We start from the raw sequence: 17,140 nt of genomic DNA, 5'->3' as shown, positions 1-17,140 counted from the left end.
GCAGTACTTCTGATGGCAATCCTTGGTGGCTGCTGATTACAGACTTCCTGAATTTCTCACCAAATCTTTCATCTAGCCCACTGACCAGGTGATCAATCCTATTACACAACAGCAATGGGTTCCAAATTTCTTCGTCCATCCACCCACAATTTTTGTACACTTATTTAAATATTATATATACATGCAGTTGTCAATTCATGCTAAATATTAGAAAGCTTAGTTTCCACTTGCTTTTATAGATATGAAAAGTCTGAATATTTTCTCCCTTGGTTACTAAGAGGTTTGGATTTCAACAACCCTATGGGAATGTGAGAGGAAGCCTAGGTCTAATAATAAAAAGAAAGAGAATTGGCCCAGGATGGCCCCATGGAGGCTGATCTAGTCAACATGGCTCTGAGCACAAAATTGAAAAAACAAACAAAATCTTCACCTAAGAACTCATAAAGATGGGGCTATCCTCTGTCAGTTTGGAGTTTGAATTAAGAATGTGTTGCTGGGGGCACCTGAGTGGCTCAGTGGGTTAAAGCCTCTGCCTTTGTCTCAGGTCATGATCCCAGGCTCCTGGGATCAAGCCCCACATTGGGCTCTCTGCTCAGCAGGGAGCCTGCTTCCCCTTCTCTCTCTCTCTCTGCCTACCTCTCTGCCTACTTGTAATCTCTGTCAAACAAATAAAAAAAAATTCTTAAAAAAAAAAAAAAAGAATGTGCTGTCTGGGGCACCTGGGTGGCCCAGTCATTGGGCATCTGCCTTCAGCTGGGGTTGTGGTCCCAGGGTCCTGGGACTGAGTCCCAGAATGGGATTCCTTGCTGAGGGGGGATGTCTGCTTCTCCCTCTCTCTCTGCCTCTCCCCCTGCCCCTGCTCTCTCTCTCTCTCTTACTCTCTATCAAATAAATAAATATAATCTTAAAAAAAAAAAAAAGAATGTGCTGTCTGGGAATCCCTGGCTAAACCTCAATCTAAACAACAACAACAACAACAATGGTGGTCGCAAGCAACGTTGCCCCCCCACCCCAACGACTGGCAGAAGCAAATCCAGAACCAAGCCTGTTGCCCAACAGGCAGGAACCTACCAGCTAGCTTCCTTGGAAACTTGGAGGCTCCCAGAGGCTGTGTCCCCTGTGGGGCAGCTCCGTCTGACAGTAGGGCTCTCCCACCTTTCAGAGGAGCCTTGCGCTCTGTGCCCATGCTGCACCGCATATGGAGCTTTCTGTTGCCCACAGTGGTTGGCCAGGAAGATGAATCCGACAGCCTTTTTGAAGAACTCTTCCAGAAGCTGGACCACCGCGGGAATGGCATGGTGGACATCACAGAATTGCAGGAAGAACTGGAAGCTATGGGAATTCCCATATGCCAGGACAAGGAGGTGGGCCATAGTGCATTCAGGCCACACAGAATCGGGGAGAACCATTAGGAGGTGGGGGTGGGGGTGGGATTGGGAGTGGGGACTGAGAAGACCCCTTTAGCCCTTCCTGAGCTCTCCAGGCTCAGAAATTCTTTTCATGTGAGCTGCTTCACTTAAAACTGCCCAGCTGTTGGAACACTTAACATAAGTTTCTGCCCTAATAGTGGCCTATTCAACATGGTAAAACATGTTGAAGACTTTACCATCTTGCTTAAGACAGGTCCAAGCCACTGAAACTCTTAAAAGGCCCACTTGCACCATCCCAACATTAACCAAAAGTCCCCAGTGAGCTAAATGCCTAGGGCCTGTGTTCAAATTCTGTTAGCTTTTGGTAACTCCAAGGGTCTGCCTTGACAGCCTGTGATGGCTTGTCCTTCAAGGGCATCCCATAGCTTGGCCCATGCAGCCTGCACAGCACTTTGCTCCAGAAGGCTCCTACTCAGGGCAGCCTCATGCCCTTTGGGGACATTCCTGTGTGTGCACTGGCTACTCCACAGGTGGGGAACTGGAGATGTTCTGATCCTAACATGTTAATTACAACCACATATTTTCAGTTTAGCTTAACACTATTGAAGTATTTATACTATGCCTCAACAATATGCCATACACTATAGTGTAGAATTATCATTTAGCTTAATAAATGATGATCTCAATGCTGACTGCTGTGTTTTCAGAGAAGCCCCACTTCCACATTTAAGCCCCACTTCGTGTACATTTAACTAGCTGACCATCTAGAGTAAAATAAATAAATAAATAAATAAATAAAAGAGTGTTTTAATTTAAGCTTCTCTAACAGACTATGAGGCCCAGCAGCAGCATGGGAATGTTTGAAAAGGGGAAGGGGTCACCAGGTTTTCTGGAAATCTTTTTCTTGTGAGGAGACTTAAGTACATTCAGTAAGAGAAAATAACAATATTTAACAAGTTTCCATCTGGTAGGCTTGAATTGAATAATGGATCTGAGGTCACATAACATGGAGTCCAGACAATCAGGACAGTAGCATCTACTGTTAAGTCCATAATTCTTGAGACTTATAAAGTACCTGCAGAGAATGGGGGGATAACTACATCCCCTGGATAATGCTGTGTCATATTTTTTATAGAAATTGATGATTTATTCCCCGAGGCCTACTCAGCTACAGATGCCAGTCTTAATTTTACACAATGTATAGTGATGTCACTGGGTTCTCTGTGTCCAAGGCTTTCTGCTCTGTTCACTTTACATTACCCAGAAAACAAACTGATGACTTTATGCCTTCCTTTTGAATATAGTCCCATAATCTTAATATTCCATTTCCCTTCTAGTAATGATCTAGATTTCAGCAGACTGTCTAGAGTCCATTCTACCTTCATTTCATTTATCCCAGTGGTACTCAACTAGGAGTGATTGTGCCCTTCAGGGACATTTGACATTTTTGACATTTTTGTTCCCATGATGGCTGGGGATATGTGTGTGTGCATATGTGCGTGCATGTGTGTGTGTGTGTGTGTGTGTGTGTGATATTAGCATCTAGTGAATGAAGGCCAGGGATGTTGCTAAACATCCTACAGTGCACAGGACAACAAAAGATGATCTGGTTCTTAATATCAATAGTGTTGAGGTTGAAAAACTCTGACTTACCCCAGTCACAGCCCCTGCCATTCCTTGCTCCCCTCTTCCAGTAGCTGAACATGCCCTTTACTTCAATGAGTAAATAGAGGTGAACTGCACTGAATTCCTTCAGATTTCTGGACTTCTTGTAAAATTTCTTCAGCTGTAAAATGGGGATAATAATAGTGCTTAGCTCATAAGGTTGTTATGATGATTAATGAGTAAATAAATGAAAAATGCCCAAGATTATTTATTAAGCTTAAAGCAGTTAGTAAACCTCAATAAATTTGATACACGGACTATAATCTTACCTTTAGTTACATCTATGCTCAGTTTCTTTCCACTAGTCTCAAGGAATGAGATGTTTGTTCTTTCCAAAGATGGTTCTTCCAGTTATATTGTCAACTTCGTTTCCGTCTCCTTTAAAATAGAAAAAGTACAACTTCTGTTATTCTCTTTCTTCTCTGGTATTTTCAAACTCTTCCTGTCTAATAACAATGATCCTCCCATGGCCCAGGCTTCCCATCTAGCAATTGGCCTATCATTTTCCTCCATCTGTGGTCTGGTCTTTGACAAAGCTGTGTCTGCACTTTCCGCCTTCTCTTCTCTGTGGTGAGACTTCAGTCTCCATTCTTTCCCTCTATGAAAGGTCACTAAGGACTTCTGCATTGCGTAGTTTGGCTCTGGGGCTCTATTCTGCGGCATGGAACACTGATGACGGCTCCTGTATTTTTTCCTTTGGCACTTTGTCTCAGATCTCTGGCTGTTGCTTTACAGATCCCTTTATAGACTCTCTTTTGGCTCACCCCTCAAACGCAGGTGGGCCTCAAGATTACTTTTCAATCTTCCAACTGTCATCCTAGTGTGGGTGACTCACAAATGGATAGCTAGCCCCTGCTTCTGAGTCTCTCCTCTTCCTCCGTGATCATAGTCTTGGTTAAGCATTCCACCACCAAGCCCTTCTATATTTCTCCTTTTCCCTTACGCCAACATACAGTTCATCACGTGGTCCTATGTAATTCTTTAGTATAACTCATAACCAGTTCCCTTCCTCTCCATACCTATCACTCCTAGTAAGCCCTGGTTCCACCATCCCTCACCGAGTCACTGTAACCAGTCTTATAACCAGTCTTCTTGCCTTTCCTCTCACTAATTTTTCCTCCACATTGCACCAGATGACCCTTCTAAAAGTTACATTTGATTGTATCCTGACCCTGCTTAAAATTCTTCAGGGGCTTGACAATGTCACTGGGAAAAGTCCAAGCCTCTTAGTATGGTATATAAGATGATTTCTTGGTAGGTGTTGAGGGTGGTGGCGCAGTTCTCCACCTTACAATTATTCAAAGATCTGGATTCCTTTCTTCTTGTGGGTTTACCATCCTCAAGGGTCTCTCATGATTATCTGCATTTAGCTGTTGAAAGTGGAATGAGCATGTAGGATTATGTTAGCCAGGCCTAGAAGTGGTACACATTACTCTCACTCTTACTTCATTAGTGAGACCTTGCACACATGACCATATTTAATTGCAAGGGAGACATTTTTATAATTAGTAATGTAATCTAGTGGTGTGTCCAAAGAAGGCAAGAAGGAATTTTGGTAGACAGCTGGTGGTCTCTGCTACATCCCTCACACTCTTGTATCTTTATTCACCTTTTGCTACTCATTTTTAAAATATTCAGGTCGAGCTACTTCTATAACCATTTCCCTCACATCTTTATTTCCCACTGAACATTGAACATTTTTTTTCCTTTGGATATATTTTAGTTTATGATGTAATTAGTATTTCTGTTCTTCAATAAAACATTAATCATTTTAAGAATTTTGTAAAATATGTAGATATATTTCCCAAGAGTTCTAGTTGTTTTTTAAAGTACAGTGTCATATCAGTTTTGAGTGTGCAATATAGGGCTTCATTTTTAATTTTTTTTTTAAGATTTTATTTATTTATTTGACAAACAGAGATCATAAGTAGGCAGAGAAGCAGGCAGAGAGAGAGAGGAGGAAGCAAGCTCCCTGATGAGCAGAGAACCCAATGTGGGACTCGATCCCAGGGCCCTGGGATCATGACCTGAGCTGAAGGCAGAGGCTTTAACCCACTGAGCCACCCAGGCACCCCTAGTGCTTTGACAATTCTATATATTATCAGTGCTCATCAAGATAACTGTACTCTTAATCTGCTTCACCTGTTTTATCCACTCTCCCACCCACTTCCCCTATGTTCTCTACAGTTAAGAGTCTGTTTTGGGTTTTTTTTTAATCTCTCTTTTTTTGTTTGGTTGGTTTCTTAAGATCCACATATGAGTGAAATCATACGGTATTTTTCTTTCTTTGGCTGACCTATTTCATTTAGTATTCTACTTTCCGGATCCATCTATATTGTTGCAAAGGACAAGATTTCATTCTTTTTTTATGGCTGAGTAATATATACATGTCACTTCTTCACCCATTCATCTATGAGAAGAAATTTAGGTTGCTTCCATAATTTGGCTATTGAACCTTGAACATTTTCTATCATAATGGCTTTGGTGTCTTCTCTATTAGCCTTTAAACTTCTTGAGGGGAGAGGCTATATCTGGCCCATTTCTTTTTCTCAAGCATTTACTGAGTGGGTGGATACAAGAATGATTGTTGAGTAGAAGAATGGACTAGTCAGCTGCTAAACTTCTTGAAAGATCCAATACTCAAAGATTCTATGTTTTTAGTGTTAGAAATTTTACTCTAAAACTAAGGTACCAATAATCTATGGCAGAATACCTAATTTATATAAGATAAATGTATGCATGTTTAAACACTATAATTTATAATCTACCTTGTCTGAATCCCATGTCTCTAATATCATTTCTTCTCTCTTATAGACACTATTAAAATCTGTTGATATAAATGCATGCAATCTGTTGAGGCTTAGAACATTTATGCAGTACCTTAAAGATAATGAGAAGATAATGAGGTTGACTTTTAAGAGTTTGGACACAAATAATGATGGTATGTTTGTATGTGAACAAACATGTATAGCCAAGAAGTAACCATGTTTTAGTAAAGGTTTATTATTTGATATTTGGGATCCATGAAAAGTTATTAAAAATTCATTTATTTAGGGGCGCCTGGGTGGCTTGGTGTGTTGGGGCCTCTGCCTTCGGCTCAGGTCATGATCCCATGATCCCGGGATCCTGGGATTGAGCCCCGCATCGGGCTCTCTGCTTGGCAGGGAGCCTGCTTCCCCTCCTTTCTCTCTACCTGCCTCTCTGCCTACTTGTAATCTCTGTCTGTCAATAAATAAATAGATCTTTAAAAAAATTCATTTATTTAATCCATCATTTGTTTGACTGTAACTGCTCCTAAGGAATATTTTTAAATGATGTAATTTTTATTTGCATACTATCTTTCAAAAATAATAACCATGAATTAAAAAGCCTGTACCTTTTGAACTATATACCTTTTCCCTTTGAACAATATAAATAAAGATACTTATAACATTTTGATAAGGTTTTTACATGAAGCTCCATGTGGCAATGGTGGGTAAGCCAAATCTCGAATGATGAGTGAAAGTTAGTTTAGTGAGGAGTGGAAAAGTGTTCCAGGCAGGGAAATGGCTTTCTATGAGACTGGTTACACCAGGAAAGCAGGTCATGTATGAAGAACTGCAGGAAGAACAGTGAAGCCAAGGCTGAGAGCAAGGAGAAGTTTCAGAGATGAAGCTAAGAAACAGGCCCAGGCGGGATCATGGAGGTCCTTGAGGCCTATGAAGATTTTTGGACTCAATCCCTGGGGGAATGAGGTGGAAGACCACTGAAGAGTTTTCAGTAGGAGGAGTAGTACATCATACTTGTGTGGAACATGGATTGGTGTCTAAGCTAAAATGGGATTAGTGGTAATGGAATAAATAATTTGGGAGATGTTTATGCATGGAACAGACCACATTTGGTGATTGAAATTGGTGAAGGAAAGGAGAGAGGCAAGAGCAATTGGTTTGAGCAGCATTGAAGGGTGGTAGTATTATTTATTGATATAGGAAATATTATATGGGCTCTCTAGTCTCTTCTTTTTATCTTGGCAGGAAAAAGAGATAATTGGGATATTAATGTCTTATGAAATGTTGCAACAGTGCAGTGAATACTGCTTAAATCTTTGCTTCTGTATCTTTTCAAAACTTCCAGTTAATCTTTATTTTCTTTGTTTCTTTCAAGGAGTGATTGATACTTCAGAAATTATTGATGCTCTCGACTTAATAGGTATACAGATTTATAAAAAAGAGGCAGTGAAGATTCTCAAAAGGTCTGCCCTTATATGTGTGTATACAATTTAAAATTATTTTTTGCTTACTTTTAAAACCCTTTTCATTATAATAATGACAACAATGGAAACTTTAGGGAAGCCTGAGTAATAGCTTATAATTATCGAGCACCTGTTTGCTAGCATTCTTAGTACTTCACATATATTATCTCCTTTAGTTCTTGCAAGACTTTATAGTCAAAGTATTATTTTCCTCATTTCACAGATTAGGAAATTTTTGAATAGTGAGATTAAGTAATTTCCCCAGGGACACCTGGGTGGCTCAGTTGGTTAAGCAGCTGCCTTTGGCTCAGGTCATGATCCCAGCGTCCTGGGATCAAGTCCCACATCGGGCTCCTTGCTCCGCAGGGAGACTGCGTCTCCCTCTGCCACTCTGTCTGCCTGTGCTCTCTCTCTCTCTCTCTGACAAATAAATAAATAAAATCTTTAATAAAAAAAAACAAAAACAAAAACAAAATCTAAGTAATTTCCCCAATATCAACATAATCTACCACCCAAATATTAACACAATGATATAATTTTAGTGCATATATCTATTGTTTTTGTAAGACTTTAAAAAAAAAGATTTTATTTATTTATTTGACACAGAGAGAGAGATCACAAGTAGGCAGAGAGGCAGGCAGAGAGAGAGGGGGAAGCAGGCTCCCCACCGAGCAGAGAGCCCGACGTGGGGCTCGATCCCAGGACCCTAGGACCAGACCCGAGCCAAAGGCAGAGGCTTTAACCCACTGAGCCACCCAGGCGTGCCTGTTTTTGTAAGACTTTTATATTATTAGTCAGTCGGTCAACCAATCAAGTTAGCTATCAACTGAATATTGCTTGGTACTTTTTGCCAGGCCCATAATAGACAATGAGGATTCATTCAGTGGTAAAAAGTATGCTCTTGGCACCTACCCTGACAGAGCTAACAGTCCCTAGGGGTAGGGAGTGCAAACAGTGGGTAGCCAGTTGCACTATGGCAAAGGTTATGGTAAGAATATATAGGAAGGCACCTGGGTGGCGTTAGTTAGGCATCTGCCTTCAGCTCAGGTCATGATCCTGGGGTCCTGGGATTGAGCCCCTCATCAGGCTCCCTGCTCAACGGGAAGCCTGCTTCTCCCTCTCCCACTCCCCCTGCTTGTGTTCCCTCTCTCGCTGTGTCTCTCTGTGTCAAATAAATAAAATCCTTAAAAAAAAAGAATATATAGGAAATCTTGGCTCTGTGGAAAGAGCTGAGAAGCCCTTCAACAGACGAATGGATAAAGATGTGGTCCATATATACAATGGAATATTATTCAGCCATCAGAAAGGATGAATACCCAACTTTTGCATCAACATGGTTGGGACTGGAGGAAATTATGCTGAGTGAAGTCAAGCAGAGGAAGTCAATTATCATATCGTTCCGCTTACTTGTGGAACATAAGGAATAACATGGAGGACATTAGGAGAAGGAAAGGAAAAGTGAATTGGGGCAAATCGGAGTGGGGAGATGAACCAGGAGAGACTGTGGACTCTGAGAAATAATCTGAGGGCTTTAGATGGGAGGAGATGGGAAGATGGGTGAGCCTGGTGGTGGGTATTAAGGAGGGCACATATTGCATGGAGCACTGGGTGTTATACATAAACAATGAATCTTGGAACACTGCATCAAAAACTAATGATGTATTTTATGGTGACTAACATAACACAATAAAAAATATATAGGAAAACAACAAAGAAAGATATCTTTCATGAATAAAAAAACTAAATTTTATCAAACTATTTTCATTTTTAAAGCTTTTGTCATTTGACCTATTTACATAATAATTATAGTGGTAGATTTTCTGACATTAAACATTCCTGGGATAAGGCTAACTTGTTATGAACTATTTCATTCAGGAAAATGTATAGAAAGATAAAGGTAAAAATTTAACAATCATGCCACCACTGGATTTATCATAGTTAAGATTTTGCCATATTTGGCTCAAACTTTTTTTTTAATTTTTATTTTTTATAAACATATACTATATTTTTATCCCCAGGGGTACAGCTCTGTGAATCACCATGTTTACACACTTCACAGTACTCACCATAGCACATACCCTCCCCAATGTCCATAACCCCACCCTCCCAAACCCCTCCCCCCATCAACCCTCAGTTTGTTTTGTGAGATTAAGAGTAACTTATAGTTTGTCTCCCTCCCAATCCCATCTTGTTTCATTTACTCTTCTCCTACCTCCTTAACCCCCATGTTGCATCTCCTCTCCCTCATATCAGGGAGATCATATGATAGTTGTCTTTCTCCGATTGACTTATTTCGCTAAGCATGATACCCTCTAGTTCCACCCATGTCATCGCAAATGGCAAGATTTCATTTCTTTTGATGGCTGCATAGTATTCCATTGTGTATATATACCACATCTTCTTTATCCATTCATCTGTTGATGGACATCTAGGTTCTTTCCATAGTTTGGCTATTGTAGACATTGATGCTATAAACATTTGGGTGCACGTGCCCCTTGGGATCACTACGTTTGTATCTTTAGGGTAAATACCCAGCAGTGCAATTGCTGGGTTATAGGGTAGTTCTATTTTCAACATTTTGAGGAACCTCCATGCTGTTTTCCAGAGTGGTTGCACCACCTTGCATTCCCCACCAACAGTGTAGGAGGGTTCCCCTTTCTCCGCATCCTCGCCAGCATCTGTCATTTCCTGACTTGTTAATTTTAGCCATTCTGACTGGTGTGAGGTGATATCTCATTGTGGTTTTGATCTGTATTTCCCTGATGCCGAGTGATATGGAACACTTTTTCATGTGTCTGTTGGCCATCTGGATGTCTTCTTAGCAGAAATGTCTGTTCATGTCTTCTGCCCATTTCATATTGGATTATTTGTTCTTTGGGTGTTGGGTTTGCTAAGTTCTTTATAGATTTTGGACACTAGCCCTTTATTGGATATGTCGTTCGCAAATACCTTCTCCCATTCTGTCAGTTGTCTTTTGGTTTTGTTAACTGTTTCCTTTGCTGTAAAAAAGCTTATGATCTTGATAAAATCCCAATTGTTCATTTTTGCCCTTGCTTCCCTTGCCTTTGCCGATGTTCCTCAGAAGATTTTGCTGTGGCTGAGGTCGAAGAGGTTGCTGCCTGTGTTCTCCTTGAGGATTTTGATGGATTCCTTTCTCACATTGAGGTCCTTCATCCATTTTGAGTCTGTTTTCGTGTGTGGTGTAAGGAAATGGCCCAATTTCATTTTTCTGCATGTGGCTGTCCAATTTTCCCAACACCATTTATTGAAGAGGCTGTCTTTTTTCCATTGGACATTCTTTCCTGCTTTGTTGAAGATTAGTTGACCATAGAGTTGAGGCTCTATTTCTGGGCTCTCTATTCTGTTCCATTGATCTATGTGTCTGTTTTTGTGCCAGTACCATGCTGTCTTGATGATGACAGCTTTGTAATAGAGCTTGAAGTCCGGAATTGTGATGCCACCAACTTTGGCTTTCTTTTTCAATATTCCTTTGGCTATTCGAGGTCTTTTCTGGTTCCATATAAATTTTAGGATTATTTGTTCCATTTCTTTGAAAAAAAATGGATGATACTTTGATAGGAATTGCATTAAATATGTAGATTGCTTTAGGTAGCATAGACATTTTCACAATATTTATTCTTCCAATCCAGGAGCATGGAATATTTTTCCATTTCTTTGTGTCTTCCTCAATTTCGTTCATGAGTACTTTATAGTTTTCTGTGTATAGATTCTTAGCCTCTTTGCTTAGGTTTATTCCTAGGTATCCTATGGTTTTGGGTGCAATTGTAAATGGGATTGACTCCTTAATTTCTCTTTCTTCTGTCTTGTTGGTGGTGTAGAGAAATGCAACGGATTTCTGTGCATTGATTTTATATCCTGACACTTTACTGAATTCCTGTACAAGTTCTAGCAGTTTTGTAGTGAGGTCTTTTGGGTTTTCCACATATAGTATCATATAATCTGCAAAGAGTGATAGTTTGACTTCTTCTTTGCCAATTTGGATGCCTTTAATTTCCTTTTGTTGTCTGATTGCTGAGGCTAGGACTTCTAGGACTATGTTGAATAGCAGTGGTGATAATGGACATCGCTGCCATGTTCCTGACCTTAGCGGAAAAGCTTTCAGTTTTTCTCCATTGAGAATGATATTTGCGATGGGTTTTTCATAGATGGCTTTGATAATTTTGAGGTATGTGCCCTCTATCCCTACACTTTGAAGAGTTTTGATCAGGAAGGGATGCTGTACTTTGTCAAATGCTTTTTCAGCCTGTATTGAGAGTATCTTATGGTTCTTGTTCTTTCTTTTATTAATGTGTTGTATCCCATTGATTGATTTGCAGATGTTGAACCAACCTTGCAGCCCTGGAATAAATCCCAATTGGTCGTGGTGAATAATCCTTTTAAAGTACTGTTGAATCCTATTGGCTAGTATTTTGGTGAAAATTTTCGCATCTGTGTTCATCAAGGATATTGGTCTGTAGTTTTCTTTTTTGATGGGATCCTTGTCTGGTTTTGGGATCAAGGTGATGCTGGCCTCATAAAATGAGTTTGGAAGTTTTCCTTCCATTTCTATTTTTTAGAACAGTTTCAGGAGAGTAGGAATTAATTCTTCTTTAAATGTTTGGTAGAATTCCCCTGGGAAGCCATCTGGCCCTGGGCTTTTGTTTGTTTGGAGATTGTTGATGACTGTTTCAATCTCCTTACTGGTTATGGGTCTGTTCAGGCTTTCTATTTCTTCCTGGTTCAGTTGTGGTAGTTTATATGTCTCTAGGAATGCATCCATTTTTCCAGATTGTCAAATTTGTTTGCGTAGAGTTGCTCATAGTATGTTCTTATAATTGTTTGTATTTCTTTGGTGTTAGTTGTGATCTCTCCTCTTTCATTCATGATTTTATTTATTTGGGTCCTTTCTCTTTTCTTTTTGATAAGTCTGGCCAGGGGTTTATCGATCTTATTAATTCTTTCAAAGAACCAGTTCCTAGTTTTGTTGATTTGTTCTATTGTTATTTTGGTTTCTAGTTCATTGATTTCTGCTCTGATCTTTATGATTTCTCTTCTCCTGCTGGGTTTAGGGTTTCTTGTTCTTTCTCCAGCTCCTTTAGGTGTAGGGTTAGGTTGTGTACCTGAGACCTTTCTTGTTTCTTGAGAAAGGCTTGTACCGCTAAATATTTTCCTCTCAGGACTGCCTTTGTTGTGTTCCACAGATTTTGAACCGTTGTGTTTTCATTATCATTTGTTTCCGTGAATTTTTTCAATTCTTCTTTAATTTCCTGGTTGACCCATTCATTCTTTAGAAGGATGCTATTTAGTCTCCATGTATTTGGGTTCTTTCCAAATTTCCTTTTGTGATTGAGTTGTAGCTTCAGAGCATTGTGGTCTGAAAATATGCAGCGAATGATCCCAATCTTTAGATACCACTTGAGACCTGATTTAGGACCCAGGATGTGATCTATTCTGGAGAATGTTCCATGTGCACTAGAGAAGAATGTGTATTCTGTTGCTTTGGGATGAAATGTTCTGAATATATCTGTGATGTCCATCTGGTCCAGTGTGTCATTTAAAGCCTTTATTTCCTTGTTGATCTTTTGCTTGGATGATCTGTCCGTTTCAGTGAGGGGAGTGTTAAAGTCCCCTACTATTATTGTATTATTGTTGATGTGTTTCTTTGATTTTGTTATTAATTGGTTTATATAGTTGGCTGCTCCCACGTTAGGGGCATAGATATTTAAAATTGTTAGATCTTCTTGTTGGACAGATCCTTTGAGTATGATATAGTGTCCTTCCTCATCTCTTATTATAGTCTTTAGCTTAAAATCTAATTGATCTGATATAAGGATTGCCACTCCTGCTTTCTTCTGATGTCCATTAGCATGGTAAATTCTTTTCCACCCCCTCACCTTAAATCTGGAGGTGTCTGGGTTTAAAATGAGTTTCTTGTAGGCAACATATAGATGGGTTTTGTTTTTTTATCCATTCTGATATCCTGTGTCTTTTGATTGGGGCATTTAGCCCATTAACATTCAGGGTAACTATTGAGAGATATGAATTTAGTGCCATTGTATTGCCTGTAAGGTGACTGTTATTTTATATTGTCTCTGTTCCTTTCTGATCTACTACTTTTAGGGTCTCTCTTTGCTTAGAGGACCCCTTTCAATATTTCCTGCAGAGTTGGTTGGTGTTTGCAAATTCTTTCAATTTTTGTTTGTCCTGAAAGCTTTTAATCTCTCCTTCTATTTTCAATGATAGCCTAGCTGGATATAGTATTCTTGGCTGCATGTTTTTCTCGTTTAGTACTCTGAATATATCATGCCAGCTCTTTCTGGCCTGCCAGGTCTCTGTGGATAAGTCTGCTGCCAATCTAATATTTTCACCATTGTATGTTACAGACTTCTTCTCCCGGGCTGCTTTCAGGATTTTCTCTTTGTCACTAAGACTTGTAAATTTTAATATTAGGTGACGGGGTGTGGACCTATTCTTATTGATTTTGAGGGGGGTCCCTAGCCTTTGGTACTGCCTCTTGTTCTTTTTTATTTTGTGGTGAATTTTTCCGCCTTGTCATTTTGTCCAGATAAAAGTATATGAAGGAGCAAGTAGAATACTAAAAGGGTGGCAACAACCCCAGGAAAATATGCTTTAACCAAATCAGAAGAGATCCTAAATCGTGAGGGGGGAGAAAGGGGATAAAAAGAGGTTCAGAAAGAAAAAGAAAAAAGAAAAAAAAAAGAAACCAAAAGAAACAAACAAAAAAAAGAACACGAAAAAAGAAGAAATGTAAAAAAGAAAAAATATATATATATATTAGATAAGCTAGTTAAAAAACATTAAAAAAGAAAAGGGTAAAAGTTAAAAAAAAATTTGGCAGAAGAAGAGAAAAAAATTGAAAAAGAAAAAAAATTAAATTAACTGCAAGGCTAAAGAATCATGGGGAGAAAGCCATGAGTTCTGTGCTTTGCTTTCTCCTCCTCTGGAATTCCGCTGCTCTCCTTGGTATTGAAACTGCACTCCTTGGTAGGTGAAGTTGGTCCTGGCTGGATTTCTTGTTGATCTTCTGGGGGAGGGGCCTGTTGTAGTGACTCTCAAGGGTCTTTGCCCCAAGCAGAATTGCACCACCCTTACTAGGGGCCGGGCTGAGTAATTCGCTCGGGTTCGCTTTCGGGAGCTTTTGTTCCCTGAGAGCTTTCCGTAGAGTTCCGGAGGACGGGAATGAAGATGGTAGCCTCCCGGTTTCCGGCCCGGAGGAGCCGAGAGCCCGGGGCCCCACTCCTCAGTGCGCCCTCAGAGAACAGCGCCCAATTACTCCCGTCACGCTGGCCTCCAGCCGCGCTCCAAGCTGACCGAGCCTGTGACCGGTTCAAGGTAACCCGGAGCTGAGAGCTCACTCCTCGGCTCTGTCTCTGTAGCCAGCTTCCTTGTTCTAATACCTGTAAGCTCTGCGACACTCAGACACCCCCGATCCTTCTGTGACCCTGCGGGACCTGAGGCCACGCTGGCCCTGCGTGGGCTTCACCCCGGTTAAGCCTCTGGAGCGATGTCCCTCAGCGGAACAGACTTTTAAAAATCCTGATTTTGTGCTCAGTTGCTCTGCCGCTTGCCGGGAGCCGGCCCCTCCCCCCGCGGTCTATCTTTCCGTCGCTTTGGATTCACTTCTCCGCCAGTCCTACCTTTCAGAAAGTGGTTGATTTTCTGTTTCTAGAATTGCTGTTCTTCTTCTCTTCAATCTCCTGTTGGATTTGTAGGTGTTTGCAATCTTTAGATAAGCTATCTAGCTGATCTCCTGCTATCTGAAGTAGTCTCAGCCTGCTACTTCTCCACCATCTTGACTCCTCCCCTGGCTCAAACTTTTTTGTGTAAATAAAATATTACACATAGTTGAAGTTTTCCATGTATTCCTAATACTCATTTTCTCTCTTGCTGCCAGATGTAACTACTATCCTGAATGTACTATTCATTCAGATTTTTATCTATTTTACTGTAGGCATACTCTTAAAATATATAGCATTGTTTCTCATGTTTTAAGACCTTACTTAAGTGGTGTCATACCATGTACTTTTTTTTTTTAAGATTTTATTTATTTATTTGACAGACAAAGCTCACAAGTAGGCAGAGAGGCAGGTAGAGAGAGGAGGAAGCAGGCTCCCCGAGGAGCAGAGAGCCCAATGCAGGACTCAATCCCAGGACCCTGGGATCATAATCTGAGCTGAAGGCAGAGGCTTTAACGCACTGAGCCACCCAGGCGCCCCTAAAATTACTTTTTTCTAAGTCTTCTATTTTTGAAATTTGTTGCTGGTGGTGCATACAGCTCTAGTTAATCATTTTAGCCACAGTAGGGGTCCTGTTTAATAAATATAATTCAATTTACTTATGAATTCTCCTGATGATAAGTCATTTAGGTTTAAAATTTTTTTTTGTTTTGTTACTAATACAAAACAATGCTGCAGTGAATTTCTTGTATACATTTCCTTGTATATTACTTGCAGTAGAGTTGCTTGATTATAGGGTATGCTGACATTTAACTTTAATTATATATACCAAATTGTTCTTCAAAGTGGTTGTACCAATTTAACTTCCCACTAAAAATGTATTTCTTTTCAAATATTTGATACTGTAGGCTTCTAATATTTTAATATTTTCCAAGCCATTGAGTCAGAAATAATATTCTGCTCTTTTAATTTCACTCAGTTTAACCAAATTCCTTATTAAGAGTGAGTCTGAGTACCTTTTCATATATTCGTTGGTCATCTGGATATTCCTCTTCTGTGAATTACCTACTCATGTCTTTTGCCTATTTTTCAGCTGGATTGGTTGTATTTTTCTTAATGGCTTACATGTGTTCTTTCTAAATCCTGGATATTATTCTTATGTTGATTATATGCATTGTAAATATGTTTTCCTAGCTTGCTGCTTACTTTTAAATACATATTTAGGTGTTTTTTGTCATTGTGCAGTTTAATATTTTTATATAGTCTTATTTCTCCATTTTTTCTTTTATGGATATGCTTTTCACATCTTGAGAAATTCTTCCTTACCCTCATACATAAAAATATTAATCTCTATTTCTTTTTTCTAAGATTTATTTATTTATTTTAGAGAGAGAGCATGCACCTGTCCATGCATGTGAGTGGGGGGAGGGAAGAGGTAGAGAATCTCAAGTAGACTTCCCACTGAGCATAGAGCCCAGGATGTGGGTCTCTATCTAATAACCCATGAGATCAGACCTCAGCTGAAACCAAAAATCAGATGTTAAACCCCCTGAGCCACCCAAGCACCCCAAGATATTAATCTATGTTTCATTAAAAATGTTGTGTCTTACATTTAGTTCTTTAATTCATCTATAATTAATATTTGTGTATGGTGTGAAATAAGGATCCATTTCCTTCCTTCCTTCCTCCCTACCTCCCTCCTTTCTCTTTCTTTCTCTTTTTCTTTCTTTCTTCCTTTTTCTTTCTCTCTTTCTTGCTCTCTTTCTCATAGTTGGTTGTCCTGTCATCATTTATTAACTGGTCCCATCCTTTTCCCACAGATTTTAAATGCTTACCTCTGTCATATATCAGATTTCCATCTGCATATGGATGTGTTTCTAGTATCTTTATTCTATTACATTAGTGTCTATTACACATCATTACCACAAGTCTTAATGACTATCACTTTATATACTAACTTTTTTGGTCAATTTTTTGTTGTTTGTTTGTTTGTTTGTTTTTTGAGAGAGAGAGAGCGGGGGTGGGGGAAAGGGCAGGAGGAGAGGAACAGAGAATCTTAAGCAGGTTCCACACTGAATATGGAGTTCAATACAGAGCTCAAACTCAAGACCCTGAGATTATGACCTGAGCTGAAACCAAGAGTTGGATGCTTAACTGACTGAGCCACCCAGGTGTCC

The 17,140-nt window shown here is 39.8% G+C and overlaps 1 protein-coding gene across 1 annotated transcript in view; it reads left to right on the top strand.

Moving 5' to 3' along the window:
- The first annotated feature begins 1,184 nt into the window (after positions 1–1,184).
- Positions 1,185–17,140, top strand: part of LOC116873465 (calcium-binding mitochondrial carrier protein SCaMC-1-like) — a 130,548-nt gene continuing 114,592 nt past the window's right edge. The window contains 1 exon segment of the mRNA XM_032867271.1: positions 1,185–1,364. Within this exon segment, the coding sequence (XP_032723162.1) occupies positions 1,185–1,364 (180 nt within the window).

This window comes from Lontra canadensis, unplaced genomic scaffold (genome assembly GCF_010015895.1).
Source record: "Lontra canadensis isolate GAN:19392208 unplaced genomic scaffold, GSC_riverotter_1.0 scaffold33, whole genome shotgun sequence".
In the NCBI taxonomy this organism is placed as follows: domain Eukaryota; kingdom Metazoa; phylum Chordata; class Mammalia; order Carnivora; family Mustelidae; genus Lontra; species Lontra canadensis.
Note: the sequence above shows the minus strand (reverse complement) of the source record. Positions and strands in the feature narration are given on the sequence as shown.